The sequence below is a fragment of the Culex quinquefasciatus genome, chromosome 2 (assembly GCF_015732765.1).
Source record: "Culex quinquefasciatus strain JHB chromosome 2, VPISU_Cqui_1.0_pri_paternal, whole genome shotgun sequence".
Lineage (NCBI taxonomy): Eukaryota > Metazoa > Arthropoda > Insecta > Diptera > Culicidae > Culex > Culex quinquefasciatus.
This window is the reverse complement of record NC_051862.1, coordinates 213,853,179-213,877,947: the sequence shown is the minus strand read 5'-3', so window position 1 is coordinate 213,877,947 and position 24,769 is coordinate 213,853,179. Positions and strand designations below refer to the sequence as shown.

The 24,769-nt window shown below is 33.9% G+C and overlaps 1 protein-coding gene across 1 annotated transcript in view; it reads right to left on the bottom strand.

Annotated features, from left to right (window-relative positions):
* Positions 1 to 15,620, bottom strand: part of LOC6050285 (neural-cadherin) — a 103,884-nt gene extending 88,264 nt beyond the window's left edge. The window contains exon 1 of the mRNA XM_038253578.1: positions 14,788 to 15,620. Coding sequence (XP_038109506.1) covers positions 14,788 to 14,839 — 52 coding nt within the window. The 5' untranslated portion in view covers positions 14,840 to 15,620. The remainder of the gene's footprint in view (positions 1 to 14,787) is intronic.
* Positions 15,621 to 24,769: the final 9,149 nt, after the last annotated feature.

Genomic DNA, 24,769 nt, shown 5'->3' with positions numbered 1-24,769 from the left:
TCACTCCACTCCACTTGGACAGACATGGTTATAGCATGGTGGGCACGTGAGTGACTTCGAGTGACACTTGGCGTAAATGCCAAGTTCATGTTACTCAGAACACTTGTTCGATTTATCAAGTTTTTCAAGGTTGCAATCGTGGTTTGTAGTTGATTTCGAAACCATTTTCAGCGAAATTTCTGAAAAATATTTTTGCCGTGCTGAACCACTGAACCAAACGAGTGGCACTTCATTTTCCCGGGAAAATCAATTTTCCCGGCTAAACAGAAGATCAGCCGTTGCTTTTCCCAAAACTCGCATCGTTCTCGATTGTTTGCGAAGCAAATCTAGCGTGCAAAAAAAAGAAACCTTGCTTTGCTTCAAAATTTATTGTGTTTGCTTCGCCGAAGCTCGTCCGTTCGCCCCCGCCCGGCGAAAGTGGATTTGGCTCTTCAATAAACGATCCCATCGAGCGATAAACCGGAGAGCTGCTTGATTTTCCCGAGAAGCTTTAAAGCTCACTTTAATTGGCCCCGGGAAGGGAAAATGGCTTTCCTCAATCACTCCTCGTGTGCTATGTTTGTGTGTGGTTTCCCCTTGGTTGCACACTGTTTACAGCAACTTGCCCCTCTGGTGGGAAGGCAACCAGAGAATGGAACAGAACACCGCACAACATGGTGCAATTTGCGGGCAAAACGGGCAGGCATTTAAGCGAAATGGCTTCCTTCTTGGACGATTGCTGCTGCCGGCTTCTGGGAAAGTGCATCGAGTGGAAAAACGCCACCATTATCACTCCACATTTCCTTCGAGCTTGAGCTTGACTTGACTTACTGGTTGGGGAGATTCTCTGTGAAATCGGTTTCTTGTTTTAGTTTGAACCAACTTTCAAGCTAAAACAAATTTACGAAATTTTAATTTCCAAGAGAACTCACCCAAACAGAAAAGGGCTTCCTCCGTGAAGGAATGTGCTTTATTTCCTGACCTCTCGCAGAACTCACAGCTGGATGCTGGTTCAGCTTAGCTCGAGGGGCATCTTCCTTCTGCCTCGGCCCAGGATGACGAGAAAGGCTCCAAGGTTGGTCTTGCAGTTTTGCAAACAACAATATTGCACTGCTGAAGCCATCCCTGCTGGCTCACTGGCTGCAACTGAATGGTAATCATTTTGCGCTCGCTTGCGAAACCCCCTCCGGGAAGGTTTGCACGCACGCACATCCCGGAAAATGGATCGAATGAAAAGTCTGCTGGAGGCCATGGAAAAGTTCCGTTTTTTTTGGCCCCCGGGCAGGATGTGCCCAGCGAGCCAGAGAAGCTGGGAAAGCCAGCCGTTTGGTGGTGAATTGTTCGCAGTGCGTCTGATTATTTTGCAATTGTTTTAAAACAAAGTTGTTTCGTGAGCTGGGAAAAAGTTTGCGGTGAAAAATATGGCAAAAATAATGTTAGCGCTGTTGAGAACTTATGAATAACTGACATAAAAATTTCTCTGTAAAAATAGTAGTTTAAGCTACAAGATTTTTTCAACACGAGTGCTGAAAAAATCGAGTTTTGCAACGAACTTAGAACATTTTTTTTTGCGATTCCGTTGATTATTTGAATCTAATTCTTATCATTTATATCATTAGTAAACTGAAAAATGGTGCAAAAAAAAACATATGTAAAAATGTGAAATATATGAAATAAACATGGATTGTTTTCTTAAAATGTACAGAGAGACAATTTATTTCAATTAATTCAATTAAATTCAGTTTACAATATTTTCTTTAAATAGAGGTTTTTTAAGCAACTTTAAGGAAAATTTATTGTTGAAAGAAATGAATAAGTAAGCAAACATAATTTTTTTTAAAGCAACTTTTCAATGAAAAAGTTTTGTTTGAAAAAGGTTAAAAAATCAAATTGATCATAAGGATTATTTTCTTAGCATTGAAAAAATCCCAAAATGGATCAAGAAATTGATTACCAGCAAACAACATATTTTTTATAAACTTTGAATTTTTAAGAATAATTAATTAAAAACTATTCTGTCAATATTTTTGTGCTTTAATTTTTTTAAATGATTTTTTTTTTCAAATAATGTTTTTTTTTTGCAAAGAAGTATTGAATCAAACTTTTGCTGCAATAAATTTCAGAATGCTCATTTTTTAAATATATTGTTTTTTTTTAAGGAAATTAAACTTTAAGAATCATGCAACGATCAATTAAATTTAAATGTTTTTGAAAAGTCAATGATATCACAGTTTTAAAATGCAATCGACAAAGACAATTACAATAATTTTTTAATCAATTCAAAGTAAAAATAAATGAAATAAAAACATTTTTGAAAGTTATATTTGAATTAATTTCTCTAAATCGAAATACTTGAATCACAAGATTATCAATTTGTTCACTAAAATGGACCGAATTGAAAAAATCTCTTCAAGCAAAAACGACTTTTCGAAATCGCAAGTAACCATTCAGGATCACCACGGATCGCTTTGTATTCTTCGGCAACGTTCTAAGGTGTAAAATTTCACAAGAAAACCTCACTCTTGACATAATTTTCACCGAATAACATCTCCTTCCGTGGAACAATCAAAGTTCTGCCTTTTTTTCCAACAATTCCCATAGAAGCTTTACATACAAGTCACCAAGGGTTTTCCAGAATTTCCCATTTCTCTGGTCACCCTAATGTACATGAAAAACTCTAATATTTTGGTTCAACTTTATGTTATTTGAAATAAAACTCCCAAAATTTGTATATTTTTAAATTCAAGGAAAACAAATTTTAACTGATGTTATGAAATTTCGAAAAAAGCATTATTTTCTGAAAAATATCGATCTCATAGATAGGCTGATGCAAGCATTTTTTTCAAATTTTTTGTCCCTCGGCTCAGGTCAAGGGGAGGGGCACAAATTAAAAAAAAATGTATATAAATATTGAAATATCAAGCCACAGTCACAACATTTAAATAAAAAAAATGTTTTAAATGCATTTAACACTAATTCAGTTGTTTCACCTTCATAAATTAAAAAAAAAACTTCAGTACTTTACTGTACATAGATTTTTTTCAAAAATTTCTAAATATGAATAACCATGCTTAAAAATAGTTCTCAGTGCATGAAAATTCGTTTAAAATTCCATTTAAATTCTGACGTTTTTTGAAAATTCTGTTTTTTGCCCCCTGATTTTTTGGGTACATTTTGAAGGGAGAGACAAAAACTTTTTAAAATATTTGCACCAGCCTTTTGAAAAACATAAAAAACAATGTCTTGATGCATCAGAAAATTTATAATCGATGATGTTAAGACCATTTATGTCATCGACAGAGTAAAAGGCTTCTTTAAGTACATTTTTTTGAAAAAATATTAAATTTTCTGCGACTTATAAATATTTCAAAGTACTTAAAATATTTTCGAAAGCCTTAAATTTTTTTTTATAATTTTCCACACTACTCGTTGTTAAGATACGGACTTTTTAAGTTTTTTTCTCAGTGTTACCAATTAACCCTCATTTATCAAAGTTTTTCAAACAATTCATTCTATTGTAGATGGTGTGATTTTTTTTGCTAAATTAAAAAAAATATTATGAATTGTTCAAATTATAAAACATTAGAAAAATCTTAAAACATTAATTTTAGAAATTGGTAATCCATCTGCCAAAATTAACAATTTTTACTGAAAATTGGCAGATTTATAAACAATAATAAAATTCAAGGTTTATCGGTCAATTGTGGCCAAATTTAGTAATGTTCACCGGTTGAAATTTCGTGAAGATGGTGTATTTTTATACTTTTAATGTGTAGCTATATTTTCAAACAGAATTTTTTGAACAGAAAAGTGAAAAAAATGACAAGTCCCACGTAAAATGAAAAAAAAAATCAAAAAGTTTTAATGCATCATTTGAAATGCAGTCCTCCAAACCCATTCCCAATAAAACTTTATTTTTTTATAGCGTTTTTAAGTACTTATATAAAAAAAGATTAGTTAGTGAAGCGTTAAAATTTTTGTCACTGCTGATAAAAGTAGAATTTTCCCTTTAAAAAAAACTAAATGAAATAGAAACTAAATTTACATTGCTTCAAAAATACTTTTAGATTGTTTGATGCTGAGTTGTAATGATACAAAATTGTTAAACTGTAATTTTATTGCTCCATTTTTCTTGCTGTCGTTTTTTTCCCAATCCATCAAATTTCAAATCATTCCTGTAGCAAAAAAGACAAACGCTGTTCTTATCACTTTCCTTCAGAACAAAACGAAACCCCAAAAAAAATCCATCTTCCATTTTTTAATTAAAAATATCACGTCCAAGCTCAAATTTTTCATTTCCTTCCATTACCATCTTGCAGCCTGCAGCCAGTTAATTATCGCCACGGACCTCATTTTTCGCTTCGTCATCGAACTGCGGAAAATTTCTCGCAATATTTAGCTTTCATTTTTCGGACATTTTTTTACATTTTTCGTAATAAGTCACGTCGTCTGCGACGTCGTCGTCCTGGTCGCCGGGACGTGGTTTATCCTTATTTCCCCCCCCCCCCCCTCAGAAACATTCATTTCACAAATTGGTCCAAACCCAGACCGCTGCTGCTGCTGGTGGTGTCTGGTCAGTTGATTAAATTTTAATCACTGCAACCGCATGGAATAAGTTTTCCCAGTGCCAGAATTTATTCGGTTGCAATTTGGGGAAGATAGATCCCGGCTATTTGTGGTCCATTACTTGGTGCTTTTCCAGCTTGTTCCACATTTGCCTCGTCCTCCCACAAAAAAAAAGCTTGAAATTCATATGTGTGGTGTTCAGGTTCCTGGTGCAGGTCCTTCCGCATCATATTTGCCCAAAAGCTTCCCGAAGCGAGAGAAAGAGCTGAGGTTCTTATCGCGCGCTCGCCAGCATTTGGGGAGTAATCATTTACGGAAGTTTATTTACGCTCAACCTGCCTCGCACCCCACCTCAACCACGTGTTTTCCTAACTTTTTGGATCGAGAAGGAAAAAAAGTGTGATTCTGATCATTTAGTAGGGATGTCACACCTTTCTCATACCCATTAAAATATTTGTTTTCCTTGTTTATGCCTGAAACATAAAATTGCTTTGAAGACTTCTTGAAACTGAGAAAAAAATTTCTTGAATCTTATACACTGTATTATTTTCTATTTTATAAAAATAAATTTGAATTAAAAATCTCACAAAAAAATGTTCAAAAAAACCTCGAAAAAAAAACAAACTCAGACCCTGGTTTCCAACCACATTCGGTCCGAAACCCACGGCACGCTTGCAAGTGAAGGAATAAATATTTAGTAGATTATGTAAATTTATGAGCCGAGCAGCAATGAAATTCGCAACCTGGCACCTCATCCGGGTACAAGGAGTGAGAAAAAACGAGAAGGAAAAAAAGTACATTAAACCAAGTGTGTGAGCTTGGAAAACCGAAAAAGGGTTTTCCACACAGTGTGAATAATGGAAATTTTTCTCTCTTCTTTTTTTTTTGCTGTTGCGCTCACAATGTACATTAACGCAAATCGGTTGAGGTTAGGGTTAATTTGTTAGCAGTTATTTTCGGCGAGAGGGAAAACTCATTTGCATAACTTGGTGGCAGTAGGCAGTAGCAGTAGCGGTGTGGAATTGATTTAAACAGTCGTGAAAAGGGGGATTTAGTTAAGTGCTTTTCGATTTATGATTCTAAGGGAGAAAGGCTTTGGGCTGGAAGGATCGTATAGAATGGTAATACAATGTTGACAAACATAGTGAATTCGTTCTTTGACTAAAATTTTCTTGTAATATTGTTTTTTTATGAAAACATTAAAAATATGTAAATTGTCTGCCGTCGATAAAAAATTGGGGGAGACAAAGAAAACTGAAGTTTCAAGGATATTTTCAAAACAAATAATTTTGTTTATTTAAAAAAATCCTTTTTAATCTATAGACAAGACCAGCGATAGAAGATCAAGAAAATCATTTGGTGCTTATCAAAAGAAAAAAATCTAAATTGAACTTGGCATGCACGAAAAATCGGTAAAAGGAAACTAAAAAAATCATCTTCTGGATTATTTGGTGGAACACTAATTTCACTACTCTGTCCGTCATTTTGCTTAAAAGAACAATGTTTGAAAAAAAAAGCAAAAAATTAATAAATTTACGTAATGCTAACAAAGAGATTCCCAACAAATCTTTTGCTGATTTTTTTGAAAAGTTCGAAATTTATTTTCTTTTGCGTGTTTCGCCTCCTATATCTTTTGCTGGTGAAACATCTTGTAGGTTAAAAAAACTTTAAGTTATTTAAAAAGTGACTCTAAAAACATAAAAAAGGTTAAAAATGCAAAATGAATTGATAGGGGATGGTAGAATTGGCCAAATACTATTAAAAACAAACTTTAAATCAAGAAGATAAATCTGAATTAAAATACTAAAAATAAAATAGAATTATTTTTTTTTCGTAAAACAAAAGTTGCTCAAAATGACCTTCTAAACACAAAAAAATCAAACAAAATTTTAGCAGTTGTAGAATTTTAACTCTTTTTCGATGTAATTTTATCTCAATTTATGTGCAAAAATTGTGCAAAGGCAACTGCAAAGATTTTTCAAAGTAGGTGGTTCCCGCCCCCCCCCCTCCCCTTCCCACAAAACCAAAAATCATGGAGATTTAAGTTTTTTGTTATTTTGTCCCAGTTTTCACGCATTAGAAAAAAACATTTGAAACACCTGTTTTTTTTTTAAATTGAATAAAGCTGATACACATTTCATCTAAATTTTTTCCTCCCATCCCCACCTTCAAAATAGGTCCGAAAAATCGAAGGGCAAAAAAATATTTTTTCAAGAAACTTCAAAATTTCTATGAAAATTAGCTGAAATCATTTTAAATTGCGTTTCCCTGCGTTTAAAAACATTTTTAGATTCAAAAATCTTTTGAATTTTTGGAAATTTTTGATGTTTAAGTTTTTTTTCTGTAAATTAATGATTGCAAAATAACTGAACTAGTTTAAAATGCACTAAAAAAACCTTTTTCCATGAAAATGTTGTAACTATGGCTTGTTATTTAAATATTTATACATTTTATTTTATTTGATGTTGACCCCTCCCCCTACCGTGAAAAATATTTGCATCGGCCTAAGTGTTCACATTCAATATTTTATCCATAGAATCCGGTATCTTGGTCGAATCAAGACAAATTTAACGAATTGGGACAGCTGTTAAAGCTATTTTTTGCACAATTTTATTATATTTTAAACTGATTTCGGTACCATATTTCGATTTTTTTTTTATTGAAAACTTTTTAATTTATTCCGAAAACATTTTTTTTTTAAAATAAGTTTTCAATGGTTTCTGACGTGTTGAGGAAACTATTAGCAATGCTCGTTTTGGGTTGATAGTAAAGTAAAATATTTATTTTCGGAATATTTTTGGTGTGAAATACATTTTTAAACATTATTTTTGTAAAATGTTGATAAAATGTTTTTATTTAATTTATAAATGTGGTCAGATTTTATGCCAGAAAAAAATTTTGGTAATTATTCTTTCCAAAGTTAAATCATTTAAGCCTTTTTGAAATGTCAGTCGTGATAAAAAAAACAGGTTTAGAAAATTTCACACAGGTTGCACTTTTTACCATTGCAAATGTGATCAGTGGTTTCCAAGATACCATCGATTAAAAATTGGAGGCACAATTTAAGGTGATACGGGAAGGCAACGTTATATTGACACCACGACCCAAGTTTTTGAAAGAACTTTTAAGTAAATGTCGTCGTAACTAAAACAAGTTCAGTCTGTTGCAAACGATAAAAAATAAGAGTGATTCGGCAAAATCAGAAATTGATTTATGTTAAACAAAATTTGTCCAAGAACTGGCTTCCCGTTTCACCTTAAATTTACTCATTTTTGGTAATTTCCATGCAAGGCCATACATTTCTCATCAACCAAAGGTCGGATTAACAACGTCGGAAAAATAAATGTTCAGAGGATTGATTTTATATTAAATTAAAACGAACAAGAAAGGTGGCTATTTAAAAAAGAAATACATTTTATCTTATAATGGTGCGTTTTATTAAAATTAGAGTAAAGTACTTTTCGATTCTAAATAAAAACATTTTTGACAATCTGTGCAATAGATTCGAATTTCATAAAAAATCAAAACAATTTTAAACAAGCCCAAACATGCTAAATATGATTATCAATGCAGAAAAATGCATATTAGATTGTTTTCAGTTGATTAGATTTTTATTTTCATGGAAATTTAGTAGTTTTTTTTCAGACTGATTTTGAAGGGAGGGCGACATAAACATTTTGAAAAATATTTGCCACAGCCTAACTTGGTCAAAAACAAAACTTCCGTCATACCATGTAGCTCAAAAAATGGCACTTTTAGTTTACTAGCATATAAACAAATGAAAAATATCAAACGGCTTAAAATGGTCAAATGTTTTTTTTTTTTTTGTTTGATAAATAGTTACCGTTAAAAATCACTTATATTATAATCTTGATCGGAACCCGTGGTGTAGGCTAAGCGTGATTGCCTCTCACCCAGTCGGCCTGGGTTCGATCCCCGAAGGTACCCGTGGCATTTTTCGTGTTATGTTTATTGAGATCAGATATATTAAACAGTTAAACACCATTGACAAAATTACTCTCAAATCTATCATTGAGTACAAATACTGCATACATTCCAAACAGACTACGATTTATTTTCCACCTCTTGGAAAGCAAACAAAAGCCCCAAATCCGATCGTATAATTTTCCAAAGTATTCAAACAAAGCTTTCCAAAGCCTTGAACGCCTTCAATCCTTCCCTTCAACCCGTTCCTTAATTCCACTGACTCAGCCCTTTTTGTCCCCCTTCTCCAAATGGTCCAGCATCATTCTGGTATCCATCCATCCATTCCCGCAAAAAAAGCTTCAACGCTCGGACATGAATTGACTTCTGCTGCCAGCCCAAAAACCCGTTCGAAAACTGAATTAGGGGAAAGTGGGGCAAGTGTAACAAGCTAAGGAAATCCTCGTTAAAACCCATTAAAACGTTAAAACATCTGTCGGATTTTTTCATAATCACCTTATTTCAGGTCTTGACTAAGACTTTGACAGAACAAATTTTGAAAAAATCCTGTTTTTCAATGTTAAAAATTGATTTTAAAATTTCTGATTTTCCGTACGTTCTACTCAACTAGTGGGGCAAGACGAACAACCCGTTGGGGCAAGAGGAACGATGCATGAAACAACATGTTAATTTGCTAACAAGTGAACTGCTATCACTTTGAAACATCAGATTAGAATGTATTTAAAACGTTTCTTTCACTTTTAGGTTTAATAATAATATTTTACTAAAAATTTGATCGTTTTTACGAAAACAAATTATTGCTTAGATGATAAATAGTAAATTTTCATAGTATCACTTTATTTTGTAGGAACTTTTTTTTTTAACAATTGTTTATCAGTTTTTAAGAACTTTTTTGTATTTATTTCCCAATAAAATATGTTGTTGCAGAAATTCGTATTTTTTCCATACTAAAAATCCATATGGTACACTTGCCCCACCTGAACAAGATTTCTAAAAGCTCTCAACAAAAAAAACCAAAAGTTAAATCATACTTTCTAATAGGTGCAAATCATTGGTTGGAACACTACTGATCTAGGAAAAATAGGATTTTGATAAAATGAGCCTTAAAACGAACCGTAAGCCTTATTTTGTACTTTCCAAATATTATAAGAAAACAAAGGTTTTTAAAAAACTTCATTAAATCTTATGCTCCGTGGCGTTTACGTCGTTTTGGCGGTTACGTGGTAGTAGAATTAGTTGATTGCACTGCTAGCAACAATTCCTCATACTGGAAATAATCAAAATTGTAAAAATTACGGCCGTACGAGCGATTGTTCCTCTTGCCCCATATGGTCGTCTTGCCCCACCTTCCCCTACGGCGCCAACAACCGACAATTCGTCACTTTGCTGACGGTGCGAATTTGGTTGCTCTGAACAGACACACTTTCTTTTTTTTTTTTTGGGGCGTTGTCACACACGTTACATGGTGCTGTTTGTGTTTGTTTTTCGACGAGGATTTTTTTTTTTGTTGGGGTAAAATTTTGCGTCAAGGTCTTTGTGCCGGGGAAGCCGAAGGCATCACCCTAATGAAGATTTGCGGTCAGCTTCCCGGAAAACAATTTCCAACAAGTAAGAGACTGCTAGTAGAGTGCAATCATGTATCTTGTTGTAACCACTAACTTGTGTGCTCAGTTCAGGGCGTCCAGTTGAGTGGAAAAGTTTTCCATCCCCGGGACGACGACGATGATGGTTAGTTTCGGAAAAGTTTTCCGCTCCCTCACTCTCTTTGGTAGTTTTTTTTTCTCCCGAGAAAATGACTTTGGAAGAAAATTTCCAGCGAAAAACGGTTAAATGCAAAGCTTGCAATCAGCCGATGAAGTCTAGTTGTAATGACTAGAGTCTTTCGTGGAAAAATCGTGCTGAATCGAGCAACTGGGACCTTCAATCGCTGGAGGGAAAGTTGTTCAATCTGTTTAACAAATTGTACTTTCGCGGAGTTTGATGGAGGGAGCGCGAACTTGGTTGATTTTTTATTTGCTGTTTTCGAGTGGATGCACTTTTTGATGCAATTGACTTGGGGGAAAGTTGTTCAAATGAATGTTATTTAAACTGAAAAGTTTTGCTGCAGCATTGCGATCTCAGAGGTTGATATAATTCATGACGATAAAGTCTGAACACCAGTTACGTCAAACCTCACCAACAGAAAGTATGTTATGTATGATAAAATCAATCTACCTCAATCTGACGAAGACAAACGCTTCCGAATATCCGTCCCAGTCGATATCGATTGCACTTCCGTGTCATAATCAGTACCGGGAATGTTCCCCATTTCCCCCCATCATACACAGACCATGTCATCACCAGACAAAACTCATTAAACGGTGATTGATGTCAGTTAAGACACTTTCCGGCAGTGCGCTTATCAGCTACGGCATATATTTTTGCTTCTTCCTACCCCAAACGGATGTCTGATGTCCTGACGACGACAAGATATGTGTTCAAATATTTCCCCCTGACTGAAGCTGCTAGGCCTGAGAACTGGTCCAAAATTGGTTCGACCTGGGCGTCTCTCGTTTCCCAGCAGCATCAATTTATCATGTTCACCTGAATAGCCTGATGTTAGGACCGGCGTCGTTGTCGCCGGCTTCCTACTCATATTCATGCAAAAACGTATTTATATGCTATGAAAATTGAACTACGAAAGCAGTGTTGCCAACTTTTCGACATTTCTAGATAAAAGGTTGATTCTGCCAACAATAACGACTAGCAACCCTGCTCTCCTAAAATGCCTCCCAGCCAATTTCATGTTCGAGAGAGAATTCAAAGTTGACGTTAACTTCACCTGAATCTTGAAATGTGCCCCCCCCCTCCCCCCATGGAAGTGGTGGGGACGTTTTCACGCCAGGTTGACATCTTGATACAAAGGCACACGAGGACGGATGTTGGCCAAGTTGGCGAGTCACATCCGATAACATAATGGACGGACGGGACGGACTGACTTGGGCAAATATTGTGAACAAATAGGGCGAGGAAACGGAAACTGTCATTATTTGGACAGGTTCAACCTTTGGTAAACACTTGCTAGGAGGTAAATGGTAGCAAATTGGATAATTTGAAAGATGACAGGACAAGGCAAGCTTAAGGGGTTAAAAAAAATAAATTATTATAAAAGACAATTTAATGATTGAATATGAAAATAATGCTTTTCATCAGCATTTTCTTAATTATAGTTAGTTAACTTTTTAAACTTTTCAAAAGTTAATGAAAACTTCTTCCCCGGGCAGTATGATTTAATACAATTCCGTACGTATTTTATTTGTACTCATCATTTTGCGAAAAAATCTCAATCCTGTCAAAGTCACCTCGTTTCACGGTAAATTATATTCAGAAAATTATACAAACTGATTCAAATTCCCTAGCTAAAAAAAAATCTATTATTTTAATGAGAATTTCCAATTTCTCGCGAGTATGAGTATATTTTGTGTAAAATGCTGAAATTTTCACAAAATAGCGTATTTTTTTCGAAAATTTGCAATATGGGTATCAAACGACGCTAAATTGTGCATGGAGCATTCACAATTTGAATGTTGGCATGAAGCTTGCAAAATTTCGCCCATATTGCATATTTTGAAAATTTTAGTATTTTTGAAAAAAATACGGTAATTTGTGAAAGTTTTTAGAATAGAGAATGAAAAAGCATACGAAATTTAAATTCGTTTGATACTCATATTGCATATCCCATATCCACCCTAGAGCGTGACATACTTTAAGGATATTTCGTATTTTACGGTAATTTGTGAAAATTTAGGTATTTTCCAAAAAATTAAACTCTAATAAATTGAAAAGCATAAGAAATTTCAATTTGTTTGGTACCCATATGCAAATAAAAAAATTGAGGATTCTTTAAAATAATTTGGTAATTTGTGAAAATTTTTAATATTTTACAAAAATGCTTTAATAAATTGAAAAAAAAAACAAACAAAATTTCGCTTCGTTGCAAATTTGCAAATTTTGAAAATTTGAGTATTTTTGAAAGAATACTGTATTTTGTGAAAATTTTGCTAATTTCAAAAAAAAAAACTCTCAAAAAATGTATATGTTTTGCTTTGTTTGCAAATTATTGCAAATTATGAAAATTTGAGTATTTTCGCAAAAATACGATATTTTGTGAACAATTTTGAGTGCATATTTTATAGCGTGTCCCAAAAAATACGAAGTCGAGGAAATCAATGTGCTTATCCATATTGAAAATTATGAAGTTTTGAGTATTTTCGAAAAAAAAATGGTATTTTGTGAACAATTTTGAGTACATATTTACTAGCGTTTCCCAAAAAATACGAAGTCAAAGAAATCAATGCTTACCCATACTACACATTATGAAAATTTGAGTATTTTCGAAAAAAATATGGTACTTTGTGAACAATTTTTAGAACATATTTATAAGTGTGTCCCAAAAAATACGAAGTCAAGGAAATCAAAGTGCTCAGTTCTAAAATGATAGATAATCATGTTAGAAACAACTCTTTCATACATGAAAACTTTCGGAAAAATCGTGTACCATGTTGCCTGGGCATTTTTATGAAAAAAGTCAGTTTTTTCGATATTTTCACAAAAACAGCTAAAAAAATAGAAAATCTCAAAATTTTAAATTGTCAATGCCAAAAAACAATGGTCTGTGGTCCAATTAACAAGTAAATGTATCGATTTGGCCTTTTAAAACCTTGTTTCACTTTTCCGATAGCTTTAATGTAGAAAAGTACGAGTCTTGCTTTATTTTTTTTTTCAATCTTTTCCTTCGGTTTTAAAGCAACTTTTAAGTTTTATCAGCTCTGTGTGAAGATATTCTGAAGATTTTGTGAACAAAGAATATTGAACTATTGTATCGGATTTAGGTTGAGGTGGTTAATCTTCCACAATTAAAAAAAAACTTTGCTTCAAATTTCAAACGAAGGCTTGACAAATTTTGAAGAAAAATGTATCATAAAGTGCTTAATATTTTGTAATGGTGCTGGCAACAATTGTTAAAATATATTTTTTCTTAAGTAAGGCTGGTACAAATTTTTTAAAAGTTTTTGTCATTGATTTTTTGAATATTTTCGATGTTTAGTATCGTAAAAAGTTTTTTTCCCTATATTTTGTTGTTTCGTCAAGTTTTTTTTAAATGAAAACTAATGATTGCAACACAACTGAACTAGTGTAAAATGCATTTTAAAGCACTTTTTGCATTCAAAGGTTAGGACTATGGCTTATTTTTTTTTTTAATTTTTATATTTTTGTTTTATTTTTTAACGAGTTCAAAACATTGAAGATCTGGCAACCCTGTCTCGAGATATGGCCACTTAAGTGACATTTATGTACTTTTTTGAAGCCGGATCTCACTTAAATGTATGTAAGCTATGTCCGGATCCATCATTCGACCCATCGTTGGTTAGGTTATCAGAAGACCTTTCCAACGAGTTCAAAACATTGAAGATCTGGCAACCCTGTTCCGAGATATGCCCACCTAAGTGATATTTATGTACTTTTTTATTCCTGAACTAAAAAATAGATGAAATTTTTGTACAATTCCATCATATCAGCCATTATTGATAATAAGTGAGGAAGGCTCCAACAACATAGGTGGATTTAGTAAGTTTTTAATAAAAAAAGATAGTTCCTTAAAACTTGTCAAAACAGTCAGTTCCTTCTGAATGTTCAAATTTTCAAATGTCTAAACCTTAAATCAACACCAGTTTCTCGATGTCATAAAACGTGACAGAAATCCATTGTCACTAAGTTAATGACCACGTTCAATGATAACACAAGCAAGCTCCCAAAAATTAGAATTTTTAGAAGCTTGAGATATTCATCCCTTTATTTTTTTCAATGAAGTACTGAAAATATGAATAATTTAACTTTTATAAGCCCTAACTGAAATGTTTTCAAACTCGCCCTAATTCCAACACGCTAACAAAGGAAGGGCCTGAACATCACTCGAACAAACCCGTGGTGCCTGTTCAACACCCCAAATAGACCAACATCGTTATCGACTTTGTGTGTGTCTGCATAACGAGCCAACTTTTCCACTCCAGCAAAGTCCAATTCCGGATCGTCCCAAACAAACTTTCGATGTTTTCCCGGAATCTATAGATAGCGGAGAATTGGATCAACTTTGCCCAGAAAGCTTGGGTGGGGTGAGGCGATGTTGATGTCCATTACTGACGGCAAAAGTTTCTCCTTGAATAGCTGTGAACCAATAAAACCGGGACGATTGCGAAATTGTCCACGGTAATCGCGCGGCGCGTGAATCGCCGTTTAAGGGACCATTTCGCTGCTTACCTAGATACGTGCTGTTTGTGAGTACCCAGAAGATCTTGAGTGGATCTACCATCACTTCCGAACGCTGAACGTGATGATGGCAGCAAAAGTACAGCAGCAGCAGCAGTAGCAGGACGGTTAGTCACCAGTCCTGGAGGAGGGGGAGCGGCGGCGACGCGGAGTATCCTTGCGTTGTCCTTGTAGTCGTAATCGTTGACGTCGTCAAGTACAACACTTTGGGCCAAAACTTGAACTTCAAAGGTGGTGCGGCGGCCAAAGCTCGTGAAACCATTAAGCACATTACAAATTCCGCCCATGCAAACACATTCAGCTTCATCGCACCAGCAGCTTCGAGCTTTCCGACGAGAGCTCCGGCTTGGGCATGCCACCCCTAGCCCAAGAAAGCACCACAAGGAACAAAAAAACAGACGGAAAAGCTTCACGATCTCATGCACTGATACGAGGCTTGCGGGGTGGCTGCCCCACCTTCAACACACATATTCAATTAAATTTTGCACGCCGCACCCAAGAAGTTGCGCACACGAACTTCCCCTTAATCCTTTTTTTTCCTCCGCCCAGTAATCCTTTTGCTTTGCTAGCAGCTGATCCTTGCAGCGAAAAGACTACCGACCGAATCCAACAGATGACCACCACCGGCTCCACGTGGAACCCCCGGATGCAATGTGTGTGTAATCAGATTATGGTCAGTCGTTGTAGTCGTTTTCGAAATCCAAAACCGAAAAAAAGTGCTTCCAAATCCTTCGCGAACTCCACAACTCACAACAGTCGTTTTCGAGACTCTCCGCGCGAACCACGCCGGACCGACCACGTGCACGCGCCGCATTCAACTAACTGAAGTGAGGAACTCCTCCTACCCAGCTGCTCCGTACGGGAACTCATCCCCGGGAACTCACGCTCAGCGAGGAACTCGCTCTCACCCGGTGAGTCCTCGCACTGTTATCGCTGTTAACCGTGGTCATGCCGCCGCAGCGAGGACACAGTGACACACATTTCCTCCTCCGACGACGACGACGACCTTCATGGGCACCTTTGGTGAGCACCATAACAAATCGGAACTCACTCTCGCGAGTGTTCCTCACAAGAGAGTGAAAGTGTTCACTTTGAGTCGACCAAGGAATGCACGCTGAAAAGTTTTTCGAAGAACACGGCAGTAGGCGTGTGCTGGTTTTAATTAAAAGTTTGTCGATTTCCGAACTTGTAGTTAAAACAAGCGACGCCGTTGAGGGGACGCCGGCGGCGGCGTCGGTTTATTGTGTGCATGTTGAATGGGAATGTACGGCGTGTTTTTTTTTTTAAGTGGGTAGGAAATGGGTGAGGGAAGAACGTCTTGTAAACTTTTTTTTTTGCTGCTGTGTTGGCATTGATTCACTTGTTCTGAGGTTGATTGTATCGCAAATGGTTACATTGACTGTGTTTTTGGATAATTAAAAGTTTGTGTTGTTTACAAGTTTAGTAGCAAAAAGGAAAACTTACTTCCTTACCCTACCAATTTAATTTAAGAAAGAGTTTATAAGGAAAAAACTTTTTTACAGTTAATTTATGATAAGAATATTTCTTAAATTTGTGAAGTTGGCTTTTATCTCAGTGTCACCAAAATAGTTATTTTCGCCAGTTTTTTTTTTGGCTTTTTGAAGAAACTATTGAAATAATCGAATAAATTTAGGTCTTATTGACATTGCATAACATTTCTACAGGACCTAATGCTAAAAGTGGGAGTCTAACTGTTTTGTATTCAGAGTTATGACAATTTCCGTAAAAAAGGTAAATAAAAAAATGTTCGCGTGTAGTGTACCCGTAAACATTTCCGAGGGGAACAAATAAAGTTTCAATTTTGAAAATAAAAAATCGAACCAATAGTATCCGATGTATCGCCAGTTGAAAAATAAGGGATAATAAGATGGGACTTAAAAAACTCACCTTATTCAAACAAATAACTCAGCAAACAGCATTTTGATCACCAAAGTTAATCAAATTTCCATTCAGCGTTTCTTACATAGTCTTACATTAATGGCAAGAAATGAACCTTAATAAAAAAAAAAAAAAAAACAGCACAAAACTTGAAATCGTTGCACTTCATCAAAAAATGAGTAAAATCATGTTCGATTGAAAATTAGATTTTTGTGATGTTTTGTTTGAGATGTTAGATTTTTGTGGTGTTTTGTTTGAGAATATTTTAGATTAAAAAAACATGCTTCAAAAAATTCAATTGCCGGAAATTGCACCATCCTACAATTTAACGCAAAAATGTCATGTTTTTTCTTAAACTTGTCACAATGTTTCTAATGTTAAAAAAATACGTATTTTAGAAATTTTATGTATAGTGTAAAAAAGTTAAAAGTAAGGATTTTTTCATTGCAAATACACAGAGAAAAAATAAAATTTGGAAGGTGAAGTTTGGTTGGTTGAATATTGCCTTTTATGGGTAATTTTCCCTGAAAAAGTGTGAAAATGTGAACCTGATGAAAATTCACCAGAAACTGACAAAAAATTACGAGTTCCTGATATAAAATTACCCCTTTTTCACTCAAAAACTGTCACCATTCCGAGATGAATATTATCATCTACAGTACTAATTTGCCAAAGCCAGCAAGACGATCATTCCTTCTCAAGATACAGATGTGTGATGGCTTTTCTGTGTAACCAGCTCAAAAAATTGTGTGGAAGTTTGAATGGGACAAACTAATGATAAAAACCAGCTTTTGACATTGATATAATGTTTCTTCCAAATAAACAAGAAAATTCTAAAAAAAATGGAATTCCAGAAAATTTATTGCTGTCAACAAGAATTCTCTAGGGAATTAGAACCTTTTTGATTGATTCATTTTTTTCTTTTTTTTATGTTTATAAATTGTTCGAAAATGAAAAAAATAATAAAATCTCAAAAAAAAAAAAAATCAAATGCACAAAAGTTTTTGTTTTAGCCACGGTGTGTTTCCTAGAACAAACTTCAGATAAAAAAATCGGCAAGTCTGATATTTGGCACCATGAAAGAAGGGCTCTTTTCCGACATTTTGCGGGGTCCGGCAAAATAATTCGTCGGGGGTCTAGAGCAACTTTGTTTTAGTATATTTTTTTCCGATTTCATAGGATTTTTCTTCAGAAAAGTCGATGGAAATCGATGGGGTCATGTTCATATTCATCAAATTTCTTATGAATGTGCCTCAAGAGACTCTAAATTACATATTGGACCTTACATAACAAGTTTCTAACCAAAATTTAACAGATTTCTAGCTTTCTTTGAAATAAACTCAAAATCCAAGCTGGAAACCTAAAAAACGACCGAATAAAAACCGTTTCTTTGTACAATTTGTCATGAAAATATAGCAACATATTGCCCGGATACTAATTCGAGCTTAAAAGATTAAAATTAAAAGAACTTAGAGTATTTCATTTAAAAGCTATTTATTACCAAAAAGGTTCCCAACTTCCCAACATTATTTTTTCAATCTTCGGCCATATTATTCCATGACATTTTAAAACATTGTAGAGAACAGTTTTCTGAACATTTTCCATAAAAAATATCTATTTTGGTTCAATATAAGCAAAGATATATCCAATTTCGTAAAATAAAAAGTGACTTTCTCCAAAATTTCAGAATTTCATTTCCATTCCAACGTTTTTTTTTTATAATTCTAATAAAATAAATTTCATTAAAATTTTAAATAATTTGTATTCATCCTTATAAAACTCAGTAGATGAAAACTAGTAGATGAACACCGCTTTCATCGTTTGAATGGCAATTAAATTCTAATTTTTTTATAGCTCTTATAATTAAAGTAATTATTTTTACTGAAAAGAGTACAAATTGAGTAGAATTTTTTTTTAAAGAATTGAAAATCGGAGTATTAGTACTGAAGATATTGCCAAAAATATCTTATTTTTAATTTTAGTAATCAATAAAGTTCAAATAGCAAAATGCTGGATTTTTTTCAGCTCTTCAATAACATTTTTTAATACATTTTTTTTTTTTTGATTTTTTCACAAAAGTTACCTAATATGGGAAAAATGTGATAAAAACGAGATTAAAAAACAGAAAAAAATCCACATTTAAATTTTTGTTCGATGTTGTCCTTAATCATACCTACTTCTTTGATGAAGGCACTATATCGATAAACCATTTCCTTCAAGAGTAAGGATTTTTGTTTATTTATGAATATTGTTAGAATTAAAAATACAACGAATCATAATTAAATTGATAACTTTTCCTTGTGCTTGCTGATTGAACATTTTCAATTAAAAAAGTCATGAAAATTATAAATTGAATTAATTGCATGATATCATGACGAATTGTGAAGGTCCTTCAGTAAAGAGGGAATACTGAAATCTGCAAAAGGATTCGTTGGGGCTTGAAATATAAATAGTTTTTTTTATTTCCTTCCAATTGGGCAACGAAAAAAATCGAATCACTGCATCACAATACTAAAAATCAAACATTCTAAGTACATATTTGGGCTTATTCAGAAATATTTTGAATTTTTGGTCAAATTTTGATTCACACAGTTTTTTTTTTTGATATTTGGAAAGGTGTAATATTGGATGCTTAAATATTACTTGTTTTATGATGTAATTTTACATCAAATTAGACTGTAAAAGTGACATTACACCAAAAAAACGGCAATATTACACTTTTTCAGCAGTAAAATTACAAATTTTTTATGTCATAAAAGTTGTATCCTTTTTCAGATGTAATATTACCATGATTACTTTCGTGAAAAGTTTGATTTTTTCAAACTAAAGATTTCAAAGCCAAGGCAATTTGCTGTTGTGCATCTTAAAACGCTTTTTTCATTCAAATATAATAACAATGACTGTAAATATCAATTTTAATTGTTATTAATTTTAATGTACACAGCAAAAGAATGTCTTAAAATGGAAGGTTTAAAGTCCGGAGGTTAAATATTACCACTTTTATGATGTCGTTCTACTTCAATTTAGACAGAAAAAGTGACATTACACAAAAAAGGGGTAAAATTACACATTGTCAGAGGTAAAATTACACATTTTTTTCTGACACAAAAGTAGACCCATCTCTAGATATAATATTACCATGATTTTTTTTACTGTGTAGTTCAACTATTTTTAAAATATTAGTGATAAGTTCTCCCTTTGTTCCAACTCGGTTATTAAATCACACTACGAAATTTCCAGAACAAAAGTTTCCAGAGCATCTATTCAGCACACCACTTCTTAAAATTGCTTCAAAATGTGTCAAAGTGCTTAACCTTTCCCCAAGCCCGTTTCAACTTGCTGACCCTGCGTGGCGTGTGCAAACCGAGTAGAGTATGCAATTTTCGCCTAGCACCCCTCAAACCTTGCTTGCTTGTTCTTGTGCCAAGAACAACAGTAGCAATTTTCACGAAAACTTTCCCGCTCAAATATATGATACTTTTCTTGCAAAGTTGACGACGCCGGGTTCGGAAACAAAAAAAAAAAAAAGTTTTCACTCTTTCTTCCCAGAACAAAAAGGTGCTCTGTCGTGCGTGCGACTTTCCGAACGCTGAAGAGCGTGCTCGAGAAAAATGAGGAAGAAAATTTCCTTTTCATAATCTCGCTAACAACGGCGAGGGGGAGTTTTAGCTAGAGGTGCGCTCGTTAGTCATATAGTTTTTCCCCCCACCCGGAAAACACTTGTTGAGCCATCGCTCTTCTGGACGGGGAAAATTGAACGGTCACAGCGATGGCGTGTTAAAAGTTTCAAATGTAATATTAATGCCACTTTGCCATCGTAGGGTGAAAACAGTTTTGGTCTTGAAAGAAAAAGGGGGGAAAACTTGTTTATTTATCGAGACAGTAATTAAATATATTAATTAGAAAGCGGCGAAGGAATTTGCGGCCTTCTTTGAAGGCTGCAGGGGATCGCTGGCTGGAATCGGATTCGCCATTGACGATGGAGGAAAAACATGCAATTAAGAGTTTTCCCACCCCTTCCCCCTTATTGGTTCGTCTTAGAATGAAGCTTGAGCGCGCACGTGTCGACAAAATCTGGCGTGCGGGGATAAGCCACTCTAATTAGGGATTAATTAGAATAAATTGAGAGCACGCCTCGGGGTGATCTGGAAATACTTCCCTGTTATGGGTACTGTTTACCATACACGTCAAGAATTCTTGGAAGAAGGAAGTTGTATTGAAAAGTGACGGATTTTATTTAAACCAAATTTAACAAGAAACGATCATAACATTGTGAAATGTTTCAACGCAAGGGATATCTTAAAATTAAAGCAAGCTTTTTTATTTAAGAAAACTTGAACTCATTGAAGCTTCGAAGGAAAACCAACGAGAAAGCTTTTCTCTCAATTCAAAGCAAGATAAAAATCAGATAGGAGAGAATTGCTGTGCAAAACTTGGGGCTTTCGAAAGCTCCCGCTCGCAATGAACGCAAGAGAGAGGGAGGGTGATGGAAAATTCTTTCTCTCTGAAAAATTGCTAGAATGGGGAAATCGAATGGGGAAAGTTCAGAGGGTTTCCCCATTGCAGCCTGAAGTGAAGTACTAGATTCAGCTGAACTAGTACAAACTTTCGTGTTTGGCGGTGATTATAGCACGGTTGAGCAAGGAAGTTTATTTTTTCTAGAAGACAGCAAATTATAGCAGGCATCAATAAAAATACGCTGTAAAAGATGTTCTCAGTTATTTTGTACAAGTGTTTTGATTAGAATAAATTATGGCATAAAATCATTCCCAGTGACTAAAGCATGCTATAAAGCAAACTCCTATAAAATGTGGCGAAATATTGTGTAGTTTCACGAAGAAATCATAGAGGCAGCATCACCAAACTATAACAACGTTTTCTATGACCTCGAAAAGACCATTGTTTATCATTAAAAAGCTGGAAACAAACTGATATTTATTCGTCGTTAGCAACTTTAGGTATTATGTGTCTGTTCTTAAACGATATTTTAATATTTTAATGCAAAATTAACAACTTAAGAAATTTATTTGAAGACAAAAGAGCAAAATGCGGTAATCAGACATTTTTAATACATTAAACGTTGTTGTTATTTTTGATATAAAATTCAAAAAACACAAATATTTTTACGCATTATCTTTACAATAGCTTGAAATATACCACAATTAATCATGTATAGAAGAAGAAACATGAATGTGATTTTTTTTTATCTTAAGTATCGCCAATACATTTTTTAAAGACAAAAAAAAAACATATTGAAAACTGGTGCTGATTAAATTTTGTAAATTAATTTATTTAACTCGGATTTGAGCAATTTTCGTATTAAAACAAAATTAATGATCTAGAAACGGCACATAATATTTAAATTTTTGTGATTTTTTCCTCATTATTCTAAAACTTAGGCATTTTTTTTTAGATTTTATTGCTATGCACAGTGCTGGACCACTCGCAAATTAAGAGGAAAGTGGATTCTTCAGAAGATCCGTAGAGTTGTTGCAAATTTAAAGAATCAATTTTTGGCATGGTTGAAAATTCGTATTTTTTTAAGTTAGTGTGATTCACAGCTAGACCATTGCAAATATTTTTTGACAAAAAAAATAATTTCATCAATAATTAGATATTTTGGAAACTAATGATTGCAAAATAACTGGACAGGTGTACAATGCATTTTTAAACACTTGTTTTATTTACATGATCAAACAGTGGTTCGTAGATTCAATTTTAAAACTTTTTTATCCCCCCCCCCCCCTACCCTCGACGTAGGTCAGAGTCGAGGGACATAAACTTAAAAAAATATTTGCAACATCCTAAGGGTGTTTTCAAAAATCTTTTTTTTTTCAGGAATATTTTCGGGATTTTTTGTCTTCTAAAAAATGACCAAATTAAGAGAAAGCATCTTAGCAAAGCTTCAGAAATTTATTTTTTGAACGTAGCTTTTCAGAGTTAAGATCAAGAGAAAAATGATGTTCTGGGCAGTTTTAGAGATCTGAAAAACAATTATATTTTTCTGACTATTCCATTTGGAGTTTATAGTCAAAAATTACAACCATTTTAGAGTTAAAAGAATGCAATTTTAAAACTTAAGATTAAAAATCTAAATTTGAGACTTTTCTCTAAACCTCTATAATTTCTGATTTTTTTTTCTAAATCAGGTCGTAGAAAATTAAATAAAAAAATAAATAAAATTAACATAGCCAACAACTTTCTAAAAAAAAAAACAAAAAAGACCAAAAATTTTGCAGAAAAATTCGATGTAAAAAACCCTTAATCGTGAACCAGCCAAAAGTTGGCTCTTCCCATTTTCTCATTTCTTATGAAGACACCAAAGCTCCCAAATTGCATAATTATTCAGAACACTGTGCAATGAAGTTCAATTATTTTTATTTTATTTTTATGTTTAGGTTACATTGCCACATTATTGAACAGTGAAAAAGAAAAAAACAAATTGAACATTTGTTAATTGATGAGGATGAATTATTTAATGTGTAATGTCCCTGTAAAATTCAAACTCAAAGATAGATTGTTAAATAAAAATACCAATTTAAGAAAACTTTAATAATTAAAAAAAAAACGCATAAGCTTCCTGATTGTATTTCACAAAGCCTTAATGTAAGGTCTTAAAATGGTTTTCAACTGCATCCAAAAAAGGCTAAAAGTGCTAGTACCAAAATTATTGGTTTAAATAACTATTGAATAACTAAATCAATCTTTACAAATTTTCAATACCAAGCTAAAGGGTCAAAAACTGGACCGAATTAGACAAATCCGGACACAATTTATTCAGCCAACACTGAAAAAATCAAGTGCATATCTGTTGTCAACCTCCAAACGCTAAGACATTTTTTTCGGAAGATTAGTCAAGAAGTTTATTTTTCGAGGTATTTCATAACCCTTCCTGAGTAAGCGAAGCAAAAAATATAAAAAAAGAAAAATGCATGACTTGAGGTGAAATCATTTAGGAAATTTTCATTTTTCTATTTGTGTAATGACAACACAACACATTAAATTTTGAAACATTTTCAGCAGTAGTAAAAACATTTGAATTGTTTTAAACACAAGACGCAAATTCAAACATTTTTTTTTGCAAAAAAGTGTTGACATACATACTTTACTTTTAACAAAGATTGGGTAGTTTGTCTAGGCCATCAGTTATTTACCTGCAAAGAGAGAAAAAAGATAAAAAGTTAGTACAAATCAATTTATTTACTTTTTTGCGTTATTTTGAAGGTATCAGTTAAAGGATATTTGATTCGAGTTAGTCCAAGTAAACAAATAGTCCTTTTAAGAAAAGTGATTTAAATCGATCTCGCATTTATTTAGGTAAATTCAAGAATGAATAAATTAATTTAAAATATACAACAGCATAAAAGTACGACCTTCAGAAACCCTCCAGCACACGTCAATGCAGTTGTCAATCCTCTCTCCACGTGACACAAATGATACAAACATGTGTTCTCTAAATCGGGCAAAAACGACTCAATCCCTTCCTCCACTCTGCAAAACTCCCTTCTGCAAATGGCAATCCCCACGATCCAAGGACAACATCGCACCGGAATCATCTCCACTTGACTGAACAAAACGTCGTCATCAACCCCCCAACACTCCCTTCTCCCTTCATTTTCACAAGAGTCGAGTCGACATCAATCATCGCACCGGCTTCCTGTGCTCACTGTGACTGTGAGCATGTGAAGTAAGAGAATCGCTTTGATCTTTCGGCGTTCAGGACAACCGTCATCAAAATCGACCAACGACGACGACGGGCTTCAACTCGCAGACGCTGGCCTAGTTCCCGACACCTCGTTTTTTTTTTTTTTTTTTTTTTGTTTGAAGGAGGAGAATAGACACGGTTTACACGGAAAAAATGAGAGAAAAGCGTTAAAAAAATATTATTGCTAAAATACAATTTCGGAATACATCAAAATTACCTTTAAATTGTATAATTATGATTTTTGTCGTATAAGTTGTCGATAATTATTGACAATTTCTTAAAAGTCGACATTCAAATGAACAAGAGTCAGACCTAATATCTTTCGACCTTTGGTCTTTCGACATATTTACTTTCGACCTATTGTCTTTC